The sequence below is a fragment of the Archocentrus centrarchus genome, chromosome 24 (genome assembly GCF_007364275.1).
Source record: "Archocentrus centrarchus isolate MPI-CPG fArcCen1 chromosome 24, fArcCen1, whole genome shotgun sequence".
Classification (NCBI taxonomy): domain Eukaryota; kingdom Metazoa; phylum Chordata; class Actinopteri; order Cichliformes; family Cichlidae; genus Archocentrus; species Archocentrus centrarchus.
Genome location: NC_044369.1, coordinates 35,053,639 through 35,070,571, shown reverse-complemented (window position 1 = coordinate 35,070,571; position 16,933 = coordinate 35,053,639). Strand labels below are relative to the sequence as shown.

Below are 16,933 nucleotides of genomic sequence, written 5' to 3'. Positions count from 1 at the left end.
CAACCAGACAAAGAGGCTGAGAGCATCACTACATAATAGCTTTGTGTTATCAGGCTGCACTCCAGCTTTGTACTCTTCCCAGCTAATTCTATTTTCTCATTTTTGGACAGCTGTGTAGCCTTCTAGTTACATATTGTTCACGTGATTCATAACCTGTACTGCACCAAAGACATGGTCAGGTTATTTATCCTAAAACTGTTGCCTTTCAGTCCAGTTTCACCCCTGAAGTGTACAGTGACTCTGCACATATCTTCTACAGGTAATCCTGTAAAAACACTTTCAGCCTCTTCTTTCATTTTTAGTGCGTGCAATGTGTAATGTGTAATGTGTTACAAAGTAACACGTTACTGTACTAAATTCATTAAACACATCACAGTTACAGTTATGCCATTACTTGCATTACAAAGGTTCTTCAGTTATCTGCAGATAGAAAGAAAAAAACATTAAACAAATGTGTGTTAATACACTACAATCAGCTGATCGTGTGCGGGAGGCAGGCAATGGCGAAGTGATCTACAGAGAGATATGGACATTATTTTTATTTTTAAAAAGAATGAGAGCTCGGTGGTAAAGTGCAACATGCGTCCTGGACAGAAACAGCTGCATTGCACTGCTAACACAACTTTGGCTCTTTGCAACCGTCTGCACAGACAGCACGCTGTCCCGGAGAACCCAGAGTGATGTTAAAGCTGAGTGCATGCTGACCCCAGGTCAGGTAACAAAGGCAGTGATGAGCAGTCCGACCTGCAGCCTCACCTGTTTCTGCAGTAGAATCAGTGTGGCCATGGCTCTGAAGTCTCTCTGGGTTTCCATCTTTGCTTTGTGTTGTCACAGGTTCTAAAAGACTTCATCCCGTGTGAACCTACCTCCCAAAAATGCTCCCACTGACAGCTGGTAAAACTCCCACTCTAAAAAACTCATTAGGGCACTTTATCTAAGTATACAAAATTCATTCCCACACTTATGCATACTACACAAACACAGGTGGGTCTAGAAACCCAAATTTTAAGGGCACACTGTTTTAAGCAACTTGAACCTTAAAAAAAGGTTATATTAAAGTGAAGCTTCTATATATAGATGAGAGTGGTTTTAGCAGGAGCCAAGAGTGAGGCCCAGAGCATCTATGGGAATGAATACAACAGGCCTCAGTTTTATCTACTGATCTACAGCATACAGTGTTCAATAATCCAGTGTGGGTGATTAATATAGGTACTAATAAATGACCATTAATCCAGTGTGCATGACTAACATAATTGGTGATAAATGATATAAAATAGTCACAGTAAAATACCAACATCAAAGTGATAAAATTCCCAGCACTAACTCGCTGGATGTGGCACTTCCTGTCTCATGTTTCCATGTGGGAGGCTGATCAGTTTGCTGTTGCTCAGTGAAATCACCAACAGGACTGGACACAGAGAGGTGATATTATACTGGGGTATGAGAAATGACCTTCAGAACAATAACAGTGAAAAGTAATGATGATTGCAAACAGTATCACATGCAGTTTAGTAATGGGATAGTGTACAAAAGGAAATAAATACAATAAAATAAAAAGCTATAGAGCACTAGGATACAGTAAAAAAGTAAATATTAGCGAGACACTAAAAAAAGAAAAAGAAAGTATCTGGGTGTCAGTGGTTGGTGCCTGTCGTGGTAATCCCCGAGCCAGATGGTGGACACCGGAGGTAAAGGGAGCCATCAAGCTGAAGAAGGAGGCCTATCAGGCTCTGTTCGGATGTGGGAGGAGTTTGGTGAGGCCATTGAAAAAGACTCTTGGATGGCCTCAGAGCAATTCTGGCAAACTGTTAGTCAACTCAGGAGGGGAAAGGAATAATGAGGGAATACTTTGAGGACCTCCTCAATTCCAGTCACACACCTGTAGAGTCTGGGGATGCAGAGGATGATTCGCCCATTACTGGGAATGAGGTCATTGAGGTGGTTAAACAACTTCTTGGTGGTTAAAGAACTCCTCGGTGGCAGGGCCCCTGGGGTGGATGAGATTTGGCCCGAGTTCCTGAAGATGGATGTTGTAAGGCTTTTTTGGTTGACACTCTGCAACATCATGTGGAGATCTGGGGTGGTGCCAGTGGACTGGCAGACTGGATTGATAGTCCCCATCTTTAAGAAGGGGGAATTCCAGGGGTAGTCTTCAACATATGTCTTCTGCCCCTCTTGCTCCCCATACAACACACCACTCACACGCATAGGGTCTCAAGAGGTGGACATGTGTGGTGCACAGGCCACAGTCAATAGGGCCATTAACATGGGTTTGCTCGCTGTGCCACGTAGCCACCCACCCCTCCCTTTTTTTAATGACACTATAGACATTATGGCTCAGGACACGTCACTATACAAATAGGGCATTTGGGGGCAGATACAGTGGTGTGAAAAAGTGTTTGCCCCCTGCCTCATTTCCTGTTTTTTTGCATGTTTGTCACACTTAAGTGTTTCGGAACATCAAACCAATTTAAACAATAGTCAAGTACAACATAAGTAAACACAAAATGCAAGTTGTAAATGAAGGTGTTTATTAGTAAAGGTGAAAAAAAATCCAAACCATCATGGCCCTGTGTGAAAAAGTGATTGCCCCCCTTGTTAAAACATACTATAACTGTGGTTTTTCACACCTGAGTTCAATTTCCCTAGCCACACCTAGGCCTGATTATTGCCACACCTGTTCCCAATCAAGACATCACTTAAATAGGAGCTGCCTGACACAGTAAGGTCCACCAGAAGATCCTTGAAAGCTACACATCATGCCGAGATCCAAAGAAATTCAGGAGCAATTGAGAAAGAAAGTAATTGAGATCCATCAGTCTGGAAAGGGTTATAAAGCCATTTCCAAAGCTTTGGGAATCCAGCGAACCACAGTGAGAGCCATTATCCACAAATGGCAAAGACATGGAACAGTGGTGAACCTTCCCAGGAGTGGCCGGCCGCCCAAAATTACCCCAAGGGCGCAGCGACGACTCATCCAAGAGGTCACAAAAGACCCCACAACAACGTCCAAAGAACTGCAGGCCTCACTTGCCTCAGTTAAGGTCAGCGTTCATGCCTCCACCATCAGAAAAAGACAGCAAAAATGGCCTGCATGGCAGAGTTCCAAGAAGAAAACCACTGCTGAGCAAAAAGAACATTAAAGCTCGTCTCAATTTTTCCAAAACGCATCTTGATGATCCCCGAGACTTTTGGGACAACATTCTGTGGACCGATGAGACAAAAGTGGAACTCTTTGGAAGGTGTGTGTCCCATTACATCTGGCGTAAAAGGAACACTGCATTTCAGAAAAAGAACATTATACCAACAGTAAAATATGGTGGTGGTAGTGTGATGGTCTGGGGCTGTTTTGCTGCGTCAGGACCTGGAAGACTTGCTGTGATAAATGGAACTATGAATTCTGCTGTCTACCAAGAGATCCTGAGGGAGAATGTCAGACCATCTGTTCGTGTACTCAAGCTTAAACGTACTTGGGTTCTGCAGCAGGACAGTGATCCTAAACACACCAGCAAGTCCACCACTGAATGGCTGAAGAAAAACAAAATGAAGACTTTGGAGTGGCCTAGCCAAAGTCCTGACCTGAATCCTATTGAGATGTTGTGGTATGACCTTAAAAAGGCCGTTCATGCTCTCAAACCCTCTAATGTAACTGAATTAGGACAATTCTGCAAAGATGAGTGGCTCAAAATTACTCCAGAACGCTGTAAAAGCCTCATTGCAAGTTATCGCAGACGCTTGGTTGCAGTTGTAGCTGCTAAGGGTGGCCCAACCAGTTATTAGGTTTAGGGGGCAATCACTTTTTCACACAGGGCCATGATGGTTTGGATTTTTTTTCACCTTTACTAATAAACACCTTCATTTACAACTTGCATTTTGTGTTTACTTGTGTTGTCCTTGACTATTGTTTAAATTGGGTTGATGTTCCGAAACACTTAAGTGTGACAAACATGCAAAAAAACAGGAAACGAGGCAGGGGGCAAACACTTTTTCACACCACTGTATGTTCCCCAGAAGTTGGGCGGTGGGACTACTTAAGTGGCCCCACTCACTACTTCGCTGCTGTCTCCCTCTCAATTTTATCTTTACTTTGCTTTGCTCAACATTGGGCAGTTCTTGGGCACCTGGGGCCCTACTCTGGCTTGTGCTGGGATGACCGGCCTCTGGCGGGGTTGGCTGCCTGTTGTCGCTGGTTCTCTGGGGCTCTTGTGCCCTTTGGCTGTGGGAACTCCAGCTGGGACCTCACTCCTCCTTCTTTGGGGTTGGGCATGCAGTTATCATCAGGATGTATTGTCTCAGGTCTTCAGTGCTCATGGGAGGCTATGGGTGGCCTGGGTCTATCTCTGGCTTTGGGGGTCATTGTTGCAGCTTCTCACCCTCATTATGAAGTACGTTTCATGACACACACACAAGCAGCAGGTTTGTTGTGGGGTGTTTTTGGTGTTTTGTCTCTATCTTTTCTACTGCCACTTCCTGCCTGTTGGCTCTGGTGTTGTTGGGCTGTGCCATTTAAACTTGTAAGTAAAGAAACAAAGAAAGAAAATAAATGGTAAATGGACTAGCTCTCGCTGAGCACTCAAAGTACTTTATCATGTTTGCATTTACCCATTCACACCTGTTCATTAAAGCGCTGTTTTTTTTATAACTGAGTGCTTACTATCTAACATTCGCACACATTCACACTCCAGCAGTTGCATCAGAGAGCAACTTGGGGTTTAGGATCTTGCCCAAGGATACTTTGGCACGCAGACTGAAGCAGCCAGGAATCGAACCACCAACCTTCCGATTAGTAGATGACCTGCTCTACCTCCTGAGCTACAGCCACTCCAAAAAAAGAAAGAAACTAACAAGAGGAGCCTAAAATACAGCTCCTCTTGGCACAGCAAAGGTGTTTGGCACAACAGTGCATGCAGACAATAATTTTGCTTGCTTAAGCTGTTGGACAGAAAAAAAAATGGTGTGCTTCAACTGTCAGGGGATCAAGATCCTCAGCCTCCCTGATAAGGTCTATGTCAGGGTACTGAAAAGGAGGGCCTGTCCATTAGTTGAACCTCAGATTCAAGAGGAACAATGCGGTTTCGTCCTGGTCATGGAACACCGGACCAGCTCTTTATCCTCTCGAGGATAATTGAGTGTGTGTGGGAGTTTGCCCATCCTGTCTACATGTGTTTTGTGCACTTAAAGAGGGTATTTGACCACATCTCTCGGGGTATCCTGTGGAAGATGCTGTGGTTGTACAACCTTGGTCTGTATAGCCGGTAATATGACGGACTCATTTCCTTTGGGTGTTGAACTTCAACCAGGGCTGCCCTTTGTTATCGATTCTGTTCATAATTTTTATAGACAGAATTTCTAGGTGTAGCCAAGAGGTGGAAGGTTTGTGGATGGTGTGGTCCTGTTGGCTTCATCAGGTGGTGGCCTCCAGCTCGCAGTGGAACGGTTCGCAGCCGAGTGTGAAGCGGCTGGCATGAGAATCAGCACCTCTAAGTCTGAGGCCATGGTCCTCAGCTGGAAAAGGGTGGAGTGCCCTCTCCAGCTCAGGGATGAGTTGCTACCCCAGGTGGAGACATTTATGTACCTCTGGGTTTTGTTCACCAGTGAGGGAAGAGGCAAGCAGGAGATTGACAGAATTGGCAGAAATGAGCTTCCTCTGAAGGGTGGCTGGCCTCTCCCTTAGAGATAGGGGGAGGACTGCAGCCATCCAGGAGGGGCTCAGAATAGAGCCGCTGCTCCTCCACATCGAAAGGAGCCAGTTGAGGTAGTTCGGGCATCTGAGCAGGATGCCTCCTGGGTGAGGTGTTCCAGGCATGTCCTAAGGAGAGGAGGCCCCGGGGCAGACCCAGGACACGCTGCAGAGACTATATCTCTCAGCTGGCCTGGGAATGCCTCAGTGTCCCCCCGGATGAGCTGGAGGAGGTGGGAGGGGGAGGTCTGGGCTTCTCTGCTTAGGCTGCTGCCCCTGCGACCCTGCGCTGGATAAGCAGAATAGGATGAATGGATTAACAGTTGTAGACCTAATGGGTTAGGAAAGAAGAACATAGGTACAATTTTAAGCAAATGGCCTATACAAAAACAATGTAAGAACAGTTCATATAAAAAAAAAAGTTGAATGATAGTTCTGGGCCCTTAGAAGAGTTCAGAGAGAGCTAAACTAATGTGATGCCAGCATACAGCAGGATAACAAAGGAACAAACTAACTGCTCAGATAAAACCAAACCTGATCAAAAATGCTCAATTAATTTAAGTAATTCCTGTCCTGCCACCCTTATTAAGCACAGCATTTACTGTGCTTAACTGTAGTCAACTGCTTATAAAGTACGTGTTAATCTTAACACATACTTTAGAACAATGCTTAAGAAATATGGGTAAATTGTCTTAGAGTCCTGGTGTACTCTATCAATCATATGTATTCATATGCAGATCTGTTTGTTTATAGGTTTTAACATGGCCATTCAGCTCTTCTGTGTTTCAGTTTCAGGTGTCCTGGTCCAGGTGAGTTCCAGTGTACTCTGACTGGACTGGTGTTTGATGTGATTCAGGAGGCAGAGCTGCTGTACAATATCATCCAGTGGGATGAGAGCCTCCTACAGCCAGCCAATAAGATGGCTGCAGGCCCGCTGTTCAACATTGACAGTTCAGAGGATGCAGTCCGTCGGCTCCACCTCCCGCACTGCGAACCAAAGGATGGTGAGCAAAGCGCTGTTTGTGAGGGGCCACAATTATAAACCCCATAATCGTCTTAGCGCCCCCTACAGGCTGCAGAGTTGACTGTTTTCCTGCTGACTTGTCACAGGGAGCACTGAGACCATGTTGATGTTTGTCAGACAAAGACACTTAATGTGGTCTTCCTGCAGAGCTCAGGTTTACTTAGTGTCCACTGGTAGACCCCGCTGTCAGTGGACAACAAAGGCTGAATATTCACGATGGCTCATTTCCTTTCCAGTCAGCTGTGACAGCGAACCAGAGTGAGCAGTCAGCCCTCATTTGGACACCTTTATATGGCCAGGGTAATCCAAGGCATGAGCTAACAAGTATTAGAAATCAGTAGAATTTGTTTCCATTCAAGTTCAGTTTTGTTTGATGGCTTCAATCCCCTGGTCTAATAATAATAATCAGAAGAATAATGTTGTTTTTTTTATTATTATTATTATAAATGGGTAAATCTGCAGCATTAATTTGGTATGTTTGGGTCTAGAAAGTTGTCTTTTAGAAACCAGCTACACACTAACTCAGTGGTGTCTACAGATCACAGGAAGTGTTGTGTTAAAATGTTCTGCAGGTGTCTGATGGCTTCTCTTCATCAGTGTCAGGTGCCGTTTACACGAGACCGTTTTCATTTTGAAACGGTGTCGTTTTGATGCGTTTCGCCCTTCTGTTTACACGACAACAGAGTGAAAACGATGTGTTTCAGAAACGGGGTCCAGAGTGGAGCGTTTCAGAAACGCACCGGCTTGCGTTCTCGTGTAAACGCTTGAAACCGGGATGATTTGAAAACGCTCGACTCGCACATGCGCACTATGGTTGCGACGGCCACAGTTTTTCGCGCACGCGCAAATTGATAAACAGTACTCGCGGATTCACAAGTGCTTCTTATGCTTTTCTTGTGTTTTTACCGTTTTGTAATTCAGCGTTGTGTGCAGCAGCGATCCAACCTCATCGTCAGTCCACACAAAACCTCTCACATTGGCCGTTTTGTAAGTAATGAACAATTTGCTGCACTACCTACTGTGTCACTCCATGCATGCGCGTCTTGCATAAACAAACTTTGCAAAGAGAAAACCAACGCCAACTTGTGGCCTGGCATGGGAACTACATCGTTTTCATCGTTTTCATCGTTTCCATCATTCCACATGTCCTCGTGTAAACGCGGATCGTTTCTGAAACGCCATCGTGTAAACGAAAGGCTGAAACGCATCAAAACGACACCGTTTCCAGTGAAAACGGCTTTGTGTAAACGGCACCTCAGATTCACTGCCTGACCCGGGACACTATCTCAGTGTTTGATGTGTATAATGAGATTAGCACTATCATTGTAGTGAGGTTTTGTGATTGAAAGAGATGTCTGCTGGCTCTGTGTTTTCACAGCTCCGTTCTCCGACTGTCTGTCTGTCGTCCACATCTCTGATGATGGAATGGACGTCCTCAAGCCCCTAAAGATCACAGACACTCATGTGATTGTGGAGGTTCCTCACCTCTCTGCCCTCGGACTTGTCTGGGACACTGTGTCGAAGTTCTGGAACAAGAAGAAACCTGTTTCGGGCCAGGTTTTGCTGTTCCTCCGACCACCAAACCGCAGAACACAGAAGCAAAAGCTCAATGTGTTTCTCCTGCCAAGCAGCATCCGAGTGGAAGAGGTAAACATCTAAGAAGGGTTACACCTTCACTTTCAGTTCTCACTCATCCTCTCAGAACTGATGATAGGAACTAAATTCAGTTCGTCCATCTTCTTTTGTCCATCTTCTGTCACATATCTCGGGATGGGTTGCATAGGAAGTAGAAAATGTGTTACAAAGTTAGTCCGGATATCCTCATCTTCAAAAGAACCCTATATGGATATTTTGGACCAGCTCTGAGGCCTGGACTACAAAGCATCATCGCAGGATACCTTATGATGGGTATTTATATATAGAAGTAACCTGCTGTGGAGATAGGAGTCAACACTTCACTCCCTACTGACCAGTCAGTTCTCCAGTCTAAGGACCCTGGAGAGTGTCTGACAAGTTCATCTGCTTATAACTCATACTCACTCCCCAAAGTACCAGAAGTGAGGGAACAGGTATCGTCAGGTACTCTTCTTTGCTGTATTTTTTTGTAGAAGAATGTGCCAGCACTGAGCATCTCTGAATCACTTTCATTTTTCTGGGTTTGACTGTGTTTGATTATGTTCAGTCACCTGCTCACCAGACGAAACCTGGATATGGGGCGTGCAGTAAGAACAGAGCAGTAAAGGAAGGCTGTGGGTGAATCTGTGTGCGATGTGATTTGTGGGTGCTGGCTAGCAGAGGATGCTCCACAGGGTGAAGGCATGTGTTCATAAGACAAAAGAAGTGCTGATGAGAGTTCTCAAGTTAGATGATGATGCTGAATCTCACCTACAGTTTGATCAGGATGAAACTCTCCTGCTTATCAGTGCAAACATGAACGTAATGAGAAATCAAACAGCAAATTCAAACTGAAGGAGACGATTCAGCTGTGACTCCCAGGGTTTGATTTTGTCTCAGAGCTTAGGTGCTGCTAAAGAGTGGCAGAAAACTCAAACCTCATTCTGCAGCTTAACTTCTAATTCAGCGTCAGTCATGCTGGGCTTTCGCTGTTACAGTGAGGAGTGCTGAATTCACCAATGGCTACTTGCAATGGCAAAGACAGCTGAGCCTCTGTGGTATTGTAGTGTTTTTATATTCTATGCACCAAAATGTCCAAAAAATACAGTGTTTCTCGGGTGGTCAGAATATGCACGACTGTCCTGCAGCTGGATCTTTGTCCCCAGGTCTGCTGTTTGACTCCCAGGTGGTCTTTGCTGTGCTGTGGCCATTGTACAATAAAACCCTAGAAACAACAAAACTTCATAAAAGAACAAAAACCTGGGTGCTGGATCAGTGTGAGTCTGTGCTGCATCAAAACCTTTTTGTGATTGCTTTGGTCAGGTTGCCACAGTTGCATGAAAAACAGCAACTTGTGTACAAGCCCAACAACTGCTCGCTGAAACCTGAAAACGTGCAACGTGAAACAGAACGTTCACCTTCGAAAGCTGCACCTCACCACTGCAGCCAGCATGGTTCAACATACTCTTCACAGCTATACTGCTGCTTCAGCATTAACTGCAGTTTTCTGGACACGTCCCAATAAACAGCAAAACAGTAGTAATATTACATCATTGATCAGGTAATTTAGAACTACTGAACATAAACCCTCTAATTTAACACTCGTCATATCTTAAGGTGAGCATGAAACACAGATATTCTGACTACATCCCGGCACCTTCCAACTGTGAACTCATCCTAGATCACAAGTACACTCTTCTGTGTCCGATCGCCAATAAAATCCAGCCTACGGTGAGTCGTTCAACTCTTTGTGTTGGAATACTGACAAGGAATTTGACATGCTTCATTCAGAGGACTCTGGAAGTGATAGACACCCACACTGTTTGCAGGAGGAAAAGTTTCACTTGGACGTGGGACCAAACCTCCACCCAACGTTTGAGGTTCACCTTCCTACAGAGACAGAAGAAGTGTCGATAACGGTCCGCGACCAGATGACGACAGATGTGTGGAGGCGGGACATTGATCTGACTGGTAAGGTGGCTAACATCATTCCACCTGATAGTATATCAAAAATAATGAGTAATGGTGGCTTTTCATTTTGTTTCCATTAATGGTGTTTGCTCTCATTGAGGTATCATATCACTTCCTGTTGTAACGTGTTTTGTGTAGCTCGCTTAATTATAAATCTTTAGATAATGAAATATTTCATAATGTAATCTTCACCTGCTTTATCCAAAGCACACTCTCTGCTGAATCACCTGTAAATTGTATTCACATTATCCACTTTGTTTGATTTTAGGAATTCAATAGCTTAGCTTAGCGCTGCTAGTAGCTTAGCTCTTAGCCGACTCACTACCAGCATGGCTTCTTCTCCTGTCTCTCCTGCACTTTCCTGCTCTGGGTGTCACATGTTTAGTTACTCCTCGGCCTCCTTTAGCAGTAACGGTGCTTGTTACAGATGTAGTCTGTTTGTAGCTCTGGAGGCCAGGCTCAGTGAATTGGAGACTCGGCTCCGCACCCTGGAAAATCCTGTATCTAGCCAGGCCCCTGTAGTCGGTGTGGACCATGGTAGCTTAACCCAAGTGGGTGACTGTGAGGAGGAAGCGTAGTCCTAAGCAGAAGCCCCCGGGTACACCACCAACCTGTTCACGTCTCTAACAATTTTTCTCCACTCACCGACACACCCGCCGAGGAACAAACTCTGGTTACTGGTGACTGTTTGAGAAACGTGAAGCTAGAGACACCGGCGACCATAGTCTTCCAGGAGCCAGAGCAGGTGTTTGTTAGATTGCATCTGCTCATTTTGAATTTCATTACAGGTGCATATTTTTAATGACCGAGGGTCCGAAGATCACCGATGTTCAGTGTTGATTGTTACCTGCACAGGTGTCTCTGGATTCTCTGAAGCTTTTATTGTTCTGTAAAGTACATGATTAAATCTACAGATTCTCTTTTTTTCTGCTTGGCCCTCAGATATTGTCCAGAGAACAGATAACTGGCCAAATCGCCTCCCACCAGACAAGCGTCTGCTCTCAGTTCGGACACAGTTTGTGGAAAAAGTGTCGGGTTCGACTCTAAACCAGCTGCTGGACAGTCTGCTCCAACGAGGAATCATAAATGAGGGAGAAATGGATTCAGCCAGAATCAAACCCAAGGCTGACCGAGCTCGAGACGTGATCGATGTGGTTCGAAACAAAGGAGCAGAAGCCAGCAATTCCCTAATTAATGACCTGCGTGAGTTGGATCCATACCTGTCTGAAACCCTGCACCTGAGCTTCAGTCACTCACCTCGAAGGTGAGAGCCTGCCCACTGCATCATCAGTGGTTCATTCACCCACAGATGCCTGAAGTCACCGAGTGTCACGGACCTTCTGTGGTCTCTGGACGACATGTCGCTGTGAATCACTTCCTGTGTGGACGACATGGTGTGTGACTGTACCCTCATGATGGCAGCTACATTCACAGGTGCTGAAACACGAGGAACGCTGCTTTACTCTGGCATAGCCTTACTGATGACATCACACTGGTTGTGAAAGACAGTGAACTCTGATTGGCTGAGGACCAAATGTAGTTTGAATGTTGAACTTTAAACTCATTTTTATATTTTATTGTATAAAAATGTTTAAATAGTCCTTTTAATTTTCTCACTTTTATACTGATTTATAGATTTTATTATTGCTTTTTCACCACAGTGAAATAAATCCATTTCATGGTGAGAAACAGCAAGCCTATCAGAAGCTCAGTAATGAATCTACCAAGCTGGCTGGTCTACAGCAGTGATGTTCTGTCTCATTACCGTCCTCTGGTTTAGTTCACAGACTGTCTTTGACTTAATTATGTCGCTCTTTGTGATTTTCAGGTTAAATTTTATGCTTCATGAGTAAATGGACTAGTTCTTCTCTGAGCCCTCAAAGCGCTTGTACAACTCGTTTACATTCACTTCCATAAATAAGTGCTTTTATTGTCCAACATTCACACACACATTCATACTCTAATGGTTGAGTTGGAGAGCAACTTGGGGTTCAGTATCTTGTCCAAGGGTACTTTGGTATGCAGCCCAGAGCAGCCAGGAATCGAACCACCAACCTTCCAATTAGTAGGTGACCTGCTCTACCTCCTGAGCCACAGCCACCCCTAATGACTCCAAGAACCAAGCAGATGGTTCTGCTTTCACAATACGAGCCAAGTTAAAGTGCAGATATTCTCGTCTGTTTCCTAAACCATTAAAATTGTTCGGAGGTGACTTTGTGGTGTCTGTACTGCTCTGCTAAACTATATATGCATATATGGTCTCTTTCTCTTAGGCTTTATTAATTTGTGTAAAATAAGTAACACGAGCTTGAACATGAAGGCTTGGCCTCAGCTCAAAGAAAGAAGAATGCAGAGGGCCTCTTGCAGGTCTCTGGCCTTCCATAAAAGGGAATGACCTTACATACATGCAGGAAACAAGCTATACCTGGTTCTCCATAAAATACTATATGTGGTACAAGGTCAAAGGTCAAGAATGTGGGTGCTGACTATATAACTCTTGCCAGTCCCTTTGTCTCATGAGCTAGGGCGATTAGAGACTTACCCTCTCCCAGGTCGCAAAGGAAAGCGCCTGTTTTGACACTGTCTGTTTCTTTGCAATAAACTTTTGTATATATGCATTAAGACTTTGTCAGCGAGGATTTTTTCAACTTCTTGAGGACACAGGTTTAATTTCCACTGGTGCTTTTCTGTATGCACATGTGAACTATGGACAAACATGGTCTCAGCCCCTTTGAGCTTGTGTTTGGAAAAAGTCTCCCTTTACTGGTCTGGGTCTAGTTACATCTATATTGATAAATGGCTACTATGAAGTTGAAATTTTTAGATATTGTCCAACCTTGCCCGCATTTTGTTCTGCACTTCACACATAGGTCAAAGTAAAACTGCCCTCTCCAGCTATGGCAGTGCAGCATCCATTGAAGCTGGGGGACTGGGTACTCATCAAGGATCCCAGGTGGAAATACAGGAGCCAAGGACAATGCAGGACTGTTTCAAGCTCTCCTGACGACCGAGACTGGTGAAAGTTGCAGGGAATGTCCGTTGGATCCATGCCAGGCATTGTAAGCAGGTCCCAAGTCTGGAAGCTGAAGGAACGCCTCCCTCTAACGGGTAGCTCAGGTGGCTCCCCTTCAGGACGGCCACAACAATTAACAGCCCCTACTTTTGCCTCGGACGGGGATGGCAGGATGGGAACGTCATCTTTCACTGAGACAAGTGTATACCATTTATGTGTTATGAAGTAGCTATGTAACATACGCCCTTGTTGGAAGCATTCAAAGTCACACGATCATCTTAGGTCGTACATATCTGTACCAAGCCTTGGTTTGCTCAAATAGATTTAAAGAGAGAGAGTGCAATAAATCACTGCCCCTATACCTATATACTCTTTGATTGGTGTTAGTAAGTGTGTTTAATTTTATGCAGTAGAAAGATTTCATATAGGTGCGAGCCATTATAAAGGTAAAACTTATTTGTGTGTCCTCAGTGAAACTACTAGATTTGCGTTGCCAGATAAGACCTATTTAATTTCTGGTAACTTTGCGTAACCTTGCCTATTGTTGGGAAATCAGGATTCCTCCGTCCCGTTGCCTTCCGGGTCCGTTGATAAAGGAAGGTAAAAGTCAGACTTTTAGTTTCATTCTTAAAATTTATTAATCACCACACATAATACATGAAGGCCAAAAATAATGCAGAATTAAACAAGCATGCTTGGAGATTGTAGAACAATATTCCCTTACCACGTTTACACTTTCTCCATCCCAGATGGAGCCTGCAATCTGTCTGTCTGTTCGCGCGTCCCTTTTTTATGCCCCTGGGAACATGCCCTTATAAGGAATTGTTTTCCCTCGCCGCCAACTTTCCGCCAGTTGTACGACCCCCACTGCTCCCCTGTCAGCTGTATGCAGTGGGGGGAAATACTCCCCTTTAGACTTCTTAACCTTCTTTCCCTGATCAGTAATAATCAATTCCTTCACTATCCGTGTGTTCCTGTTTTATGGAGTTGCACAGAAGACTTCCTATCATACACAACACCATGGCGCTATCCCTTCAGGTTCAAGAATTGTTGCATACTGATACTGATATGGCACACACAGGAAGCAATAATTGCATTCGCCACCATAGTAGAAAGACAGGTTAATAAATCTGTAATAGGCTTTTTATTCATGCAGAAGGAGATAGATGTGTGACAAATTATTATACAAGAACCAAGGCATTAGGTTTAAATTTGGTTTTACAGAGGAATGCTTGCACACTTGTGGGTTCAGAATGCTGCACCTATTCCAACCATCCTCTCTGTAGCGAGTCTCTAGGACACTTGCCAGACTTGTATCTAACCTCAGACTGGATTCCACCGTATGCTGACCATTCAGAAGAGGAGGATGAAGAACTATAGAAATGGCTATGATGGACCATTGCTATAATGGAGAGCTAATACCATGTGATGTTTTGTATCTTTCAAGAATTAACAGATGTCTTACTCTGACACTGTATACTTCCTTGGCTTATGTAAATTAGGCGAGATTGTCGTAAATGACAAAAAGGGAGGAAATGTAATGGAAAAGTACCTAATTGAACTTTCACTTAGCATATGCAGATGTGTTGTTTGCTTTTACCTTAAGTTTTGCAGACACCAAACATATATGTGCGTGTCCCGTGGGTACTGTGTAAGCTGTGTAAGTAGTGTGTACATGACCTTATGCAGCTGTCTTGCTCTAAGAACTGTCTGTAGAGTTTAGTTGTCAGACTTCTGCTGCTGTTTGGCAGGAAGAACTCTGTCCCTGGTTGACCAAACAGAATAGTTTTGACTTGACCTTTGACTCTTCCTCTGACTCACGCGTGAACGATTTTGTATTGAAACGGTTAAAATCTTTAATGGCTCTTTGTGATATTTTTATTTGGAAAGCTGAATTCCACCACAGTTTTCACAGACCAAGCAAGAGTTCCTACAAGAAAGATCTGAGGATCAGTGGGAACAAAGCTGCTCTATCAGCAACTACATACAGCAACAAGTCAGGTATTGACTGTTTGACAGAACTTTACAGTGACCAGGGAGAGGCTGACACAAGGCTTGTGTTACATGCAATACACCTTGCACCTTCCAGTGGGTAGAAGATGAAGGCTCAGGGAAGATGGATTCATTGAACTTGTCATGTATCAGGAGGCACCATGACCTCCAACACCAGCTTGGATTCAGGACACAGACACCCTCTCTATTTTTAAGATTAGGCTTCAAACTTTCCTTTTTGATCAAGCTTATAGTTAGGGCTGGATCATGTGACCCTGAACCCTCCCTCAGTTATGCTGCTATAGGCCTAGGCTGCTGGGGGGTTCCCATAATGCACTGTTTCTTTTCATTCACCTTATTTGGTGGGGTTGCTGTAGCTCAGTAGGTAGAGCAGGTCACCTAATGATCGGAAGGTCAGGGGTTTGATTCCTGGCTACTCCAGGCTACATGCCAATGTATCCTTGGGCAAGATACTTAACCCCAAGTTGCTCTCCGACCGTTCCGTCGGAGTGTGAATGTGTGTGGATGTTATATAATTAAAAAGCACTTAGCTTAGTTAACATGGAAGTGCTTGTATGAATGGGTGTGCATGGGTGAATGTAAAAAACATGTTGTATAAGCGCTTTGAGTGCTCTGACTGAGTAGAAAAGCGCTATATAAGAACTAGTCCATTTACTTTGTTTATACTCCACTCTGCATTTAATCATTAATTGTTATTAATCTCTGTCTCCCCCCTCAGCAGATGACCCCCCTCCCTGAGCCTGGTTCTGATGGAGGTTTCTTCCTGTTAAAGGGAGTTTTTCCTTCCCACTGTCACCAAGTGCTGCTCATAGGGGGTCGTTTTGACTGTTGGGTTTTCTCTGTATTATTGTAGGGTCTTTACCCACAATACAAAGCGCCTTGAGGTGACTGTCTGTTGTGATTTGGCGCTATATAAATAAAATTGAATTCAACTGAATTGAAATTGAAATTTTTATTTGATTTTATACTAATGATAAATACCATAGACACTGTTACACAGAGACCTCAATACAGTAATACATACCTTCAGCAGAACCAGGCTCAGGCAGGGGCAGTCATCTCCCACGTCCTGCTGGGGGTGAAAGTCTCTCACAGATGTTTTCAGAAGCAGTTTGCATGCCTAGGTGTTTTGTCTGAAACACCTGTGGCCATAGAAGCGATTGAAACACCTGAATTCAATGATTTAGATTGGTGAGTCAATACTTTTGGCAATATAGTGTATCATGAATGTCAGGGCGTGCTATTTATTTGTGAAGGAGGACACCTGAAACAGTTTAATTAAAAAATTAAGACATTTAAACATCAGAAATTAACACTCGTGTGCATGAGGGCTCAGAGTTCAGGAGGAGACAGGCCTGTGGGTGCTCTGCCTCCATCCCCTCTGAGCCGTGTTCCTCACTAACCAAAACATCTTCATAATGTCACTTTATCACATATAAACAGAGTCTGTGTGTTGCGGTTTGGCCTTCGTTATTGTCCGTCCAGTGCTGGTTCTCGTGACTCAGCTCTCTCTCATGAGCGATAAAGCTCTGTACAAGAAGCACATGTTCCCCCCCCCGATGTTTCCTCCAGTTTTATCCAGCTTAATAACAGAACATGGTTTCGTTTAATTGTACAT

At 44.3% G+C, this 16,933-nt stretch overlaps 1 protein-coding gene across 1 annotated transcript in view; it reads left to right on the top strand.

Annotated features, from left to right (window-relative positions):
• LOC115774033 (NACHT, LRR and PYD domains-containing protein 12-like) overlaps positions 1–12,888 on the top strand; it is a 196,026-nt gene extending 183,138 nt beyond the window's left edge. Inside the window, exons 12-17 of the mRNA XM_030721040.1 lie at positions 210–259; positions 6,470–6,684; positions 8,083–8,351; positions 9,936–10,049; positions 10,148–10,289; positions 11,232–12,888. Coding sequence (XP_030576900.1) covers positions 210–259; positions 6,470–6,684; positions 8,083–8,351; positions 9,936–10,049; positions 10,148–10,289; positions 11,232–11,557 — 1,116 coding nt within the window. The 3' untranslated portion in view covers positions 11,558–12,888. The remainder of the gene's footprint in view (positions 1–209; positions 260–6,469; positions 6,685–8,082; positions 8,352–9,935; positions 10,050–10,147; positions 10,290–11,231) is intronic.
• The last annotated feature ends 4,045 nt before the right edge of the window (positions 12,889–16,933 follow it).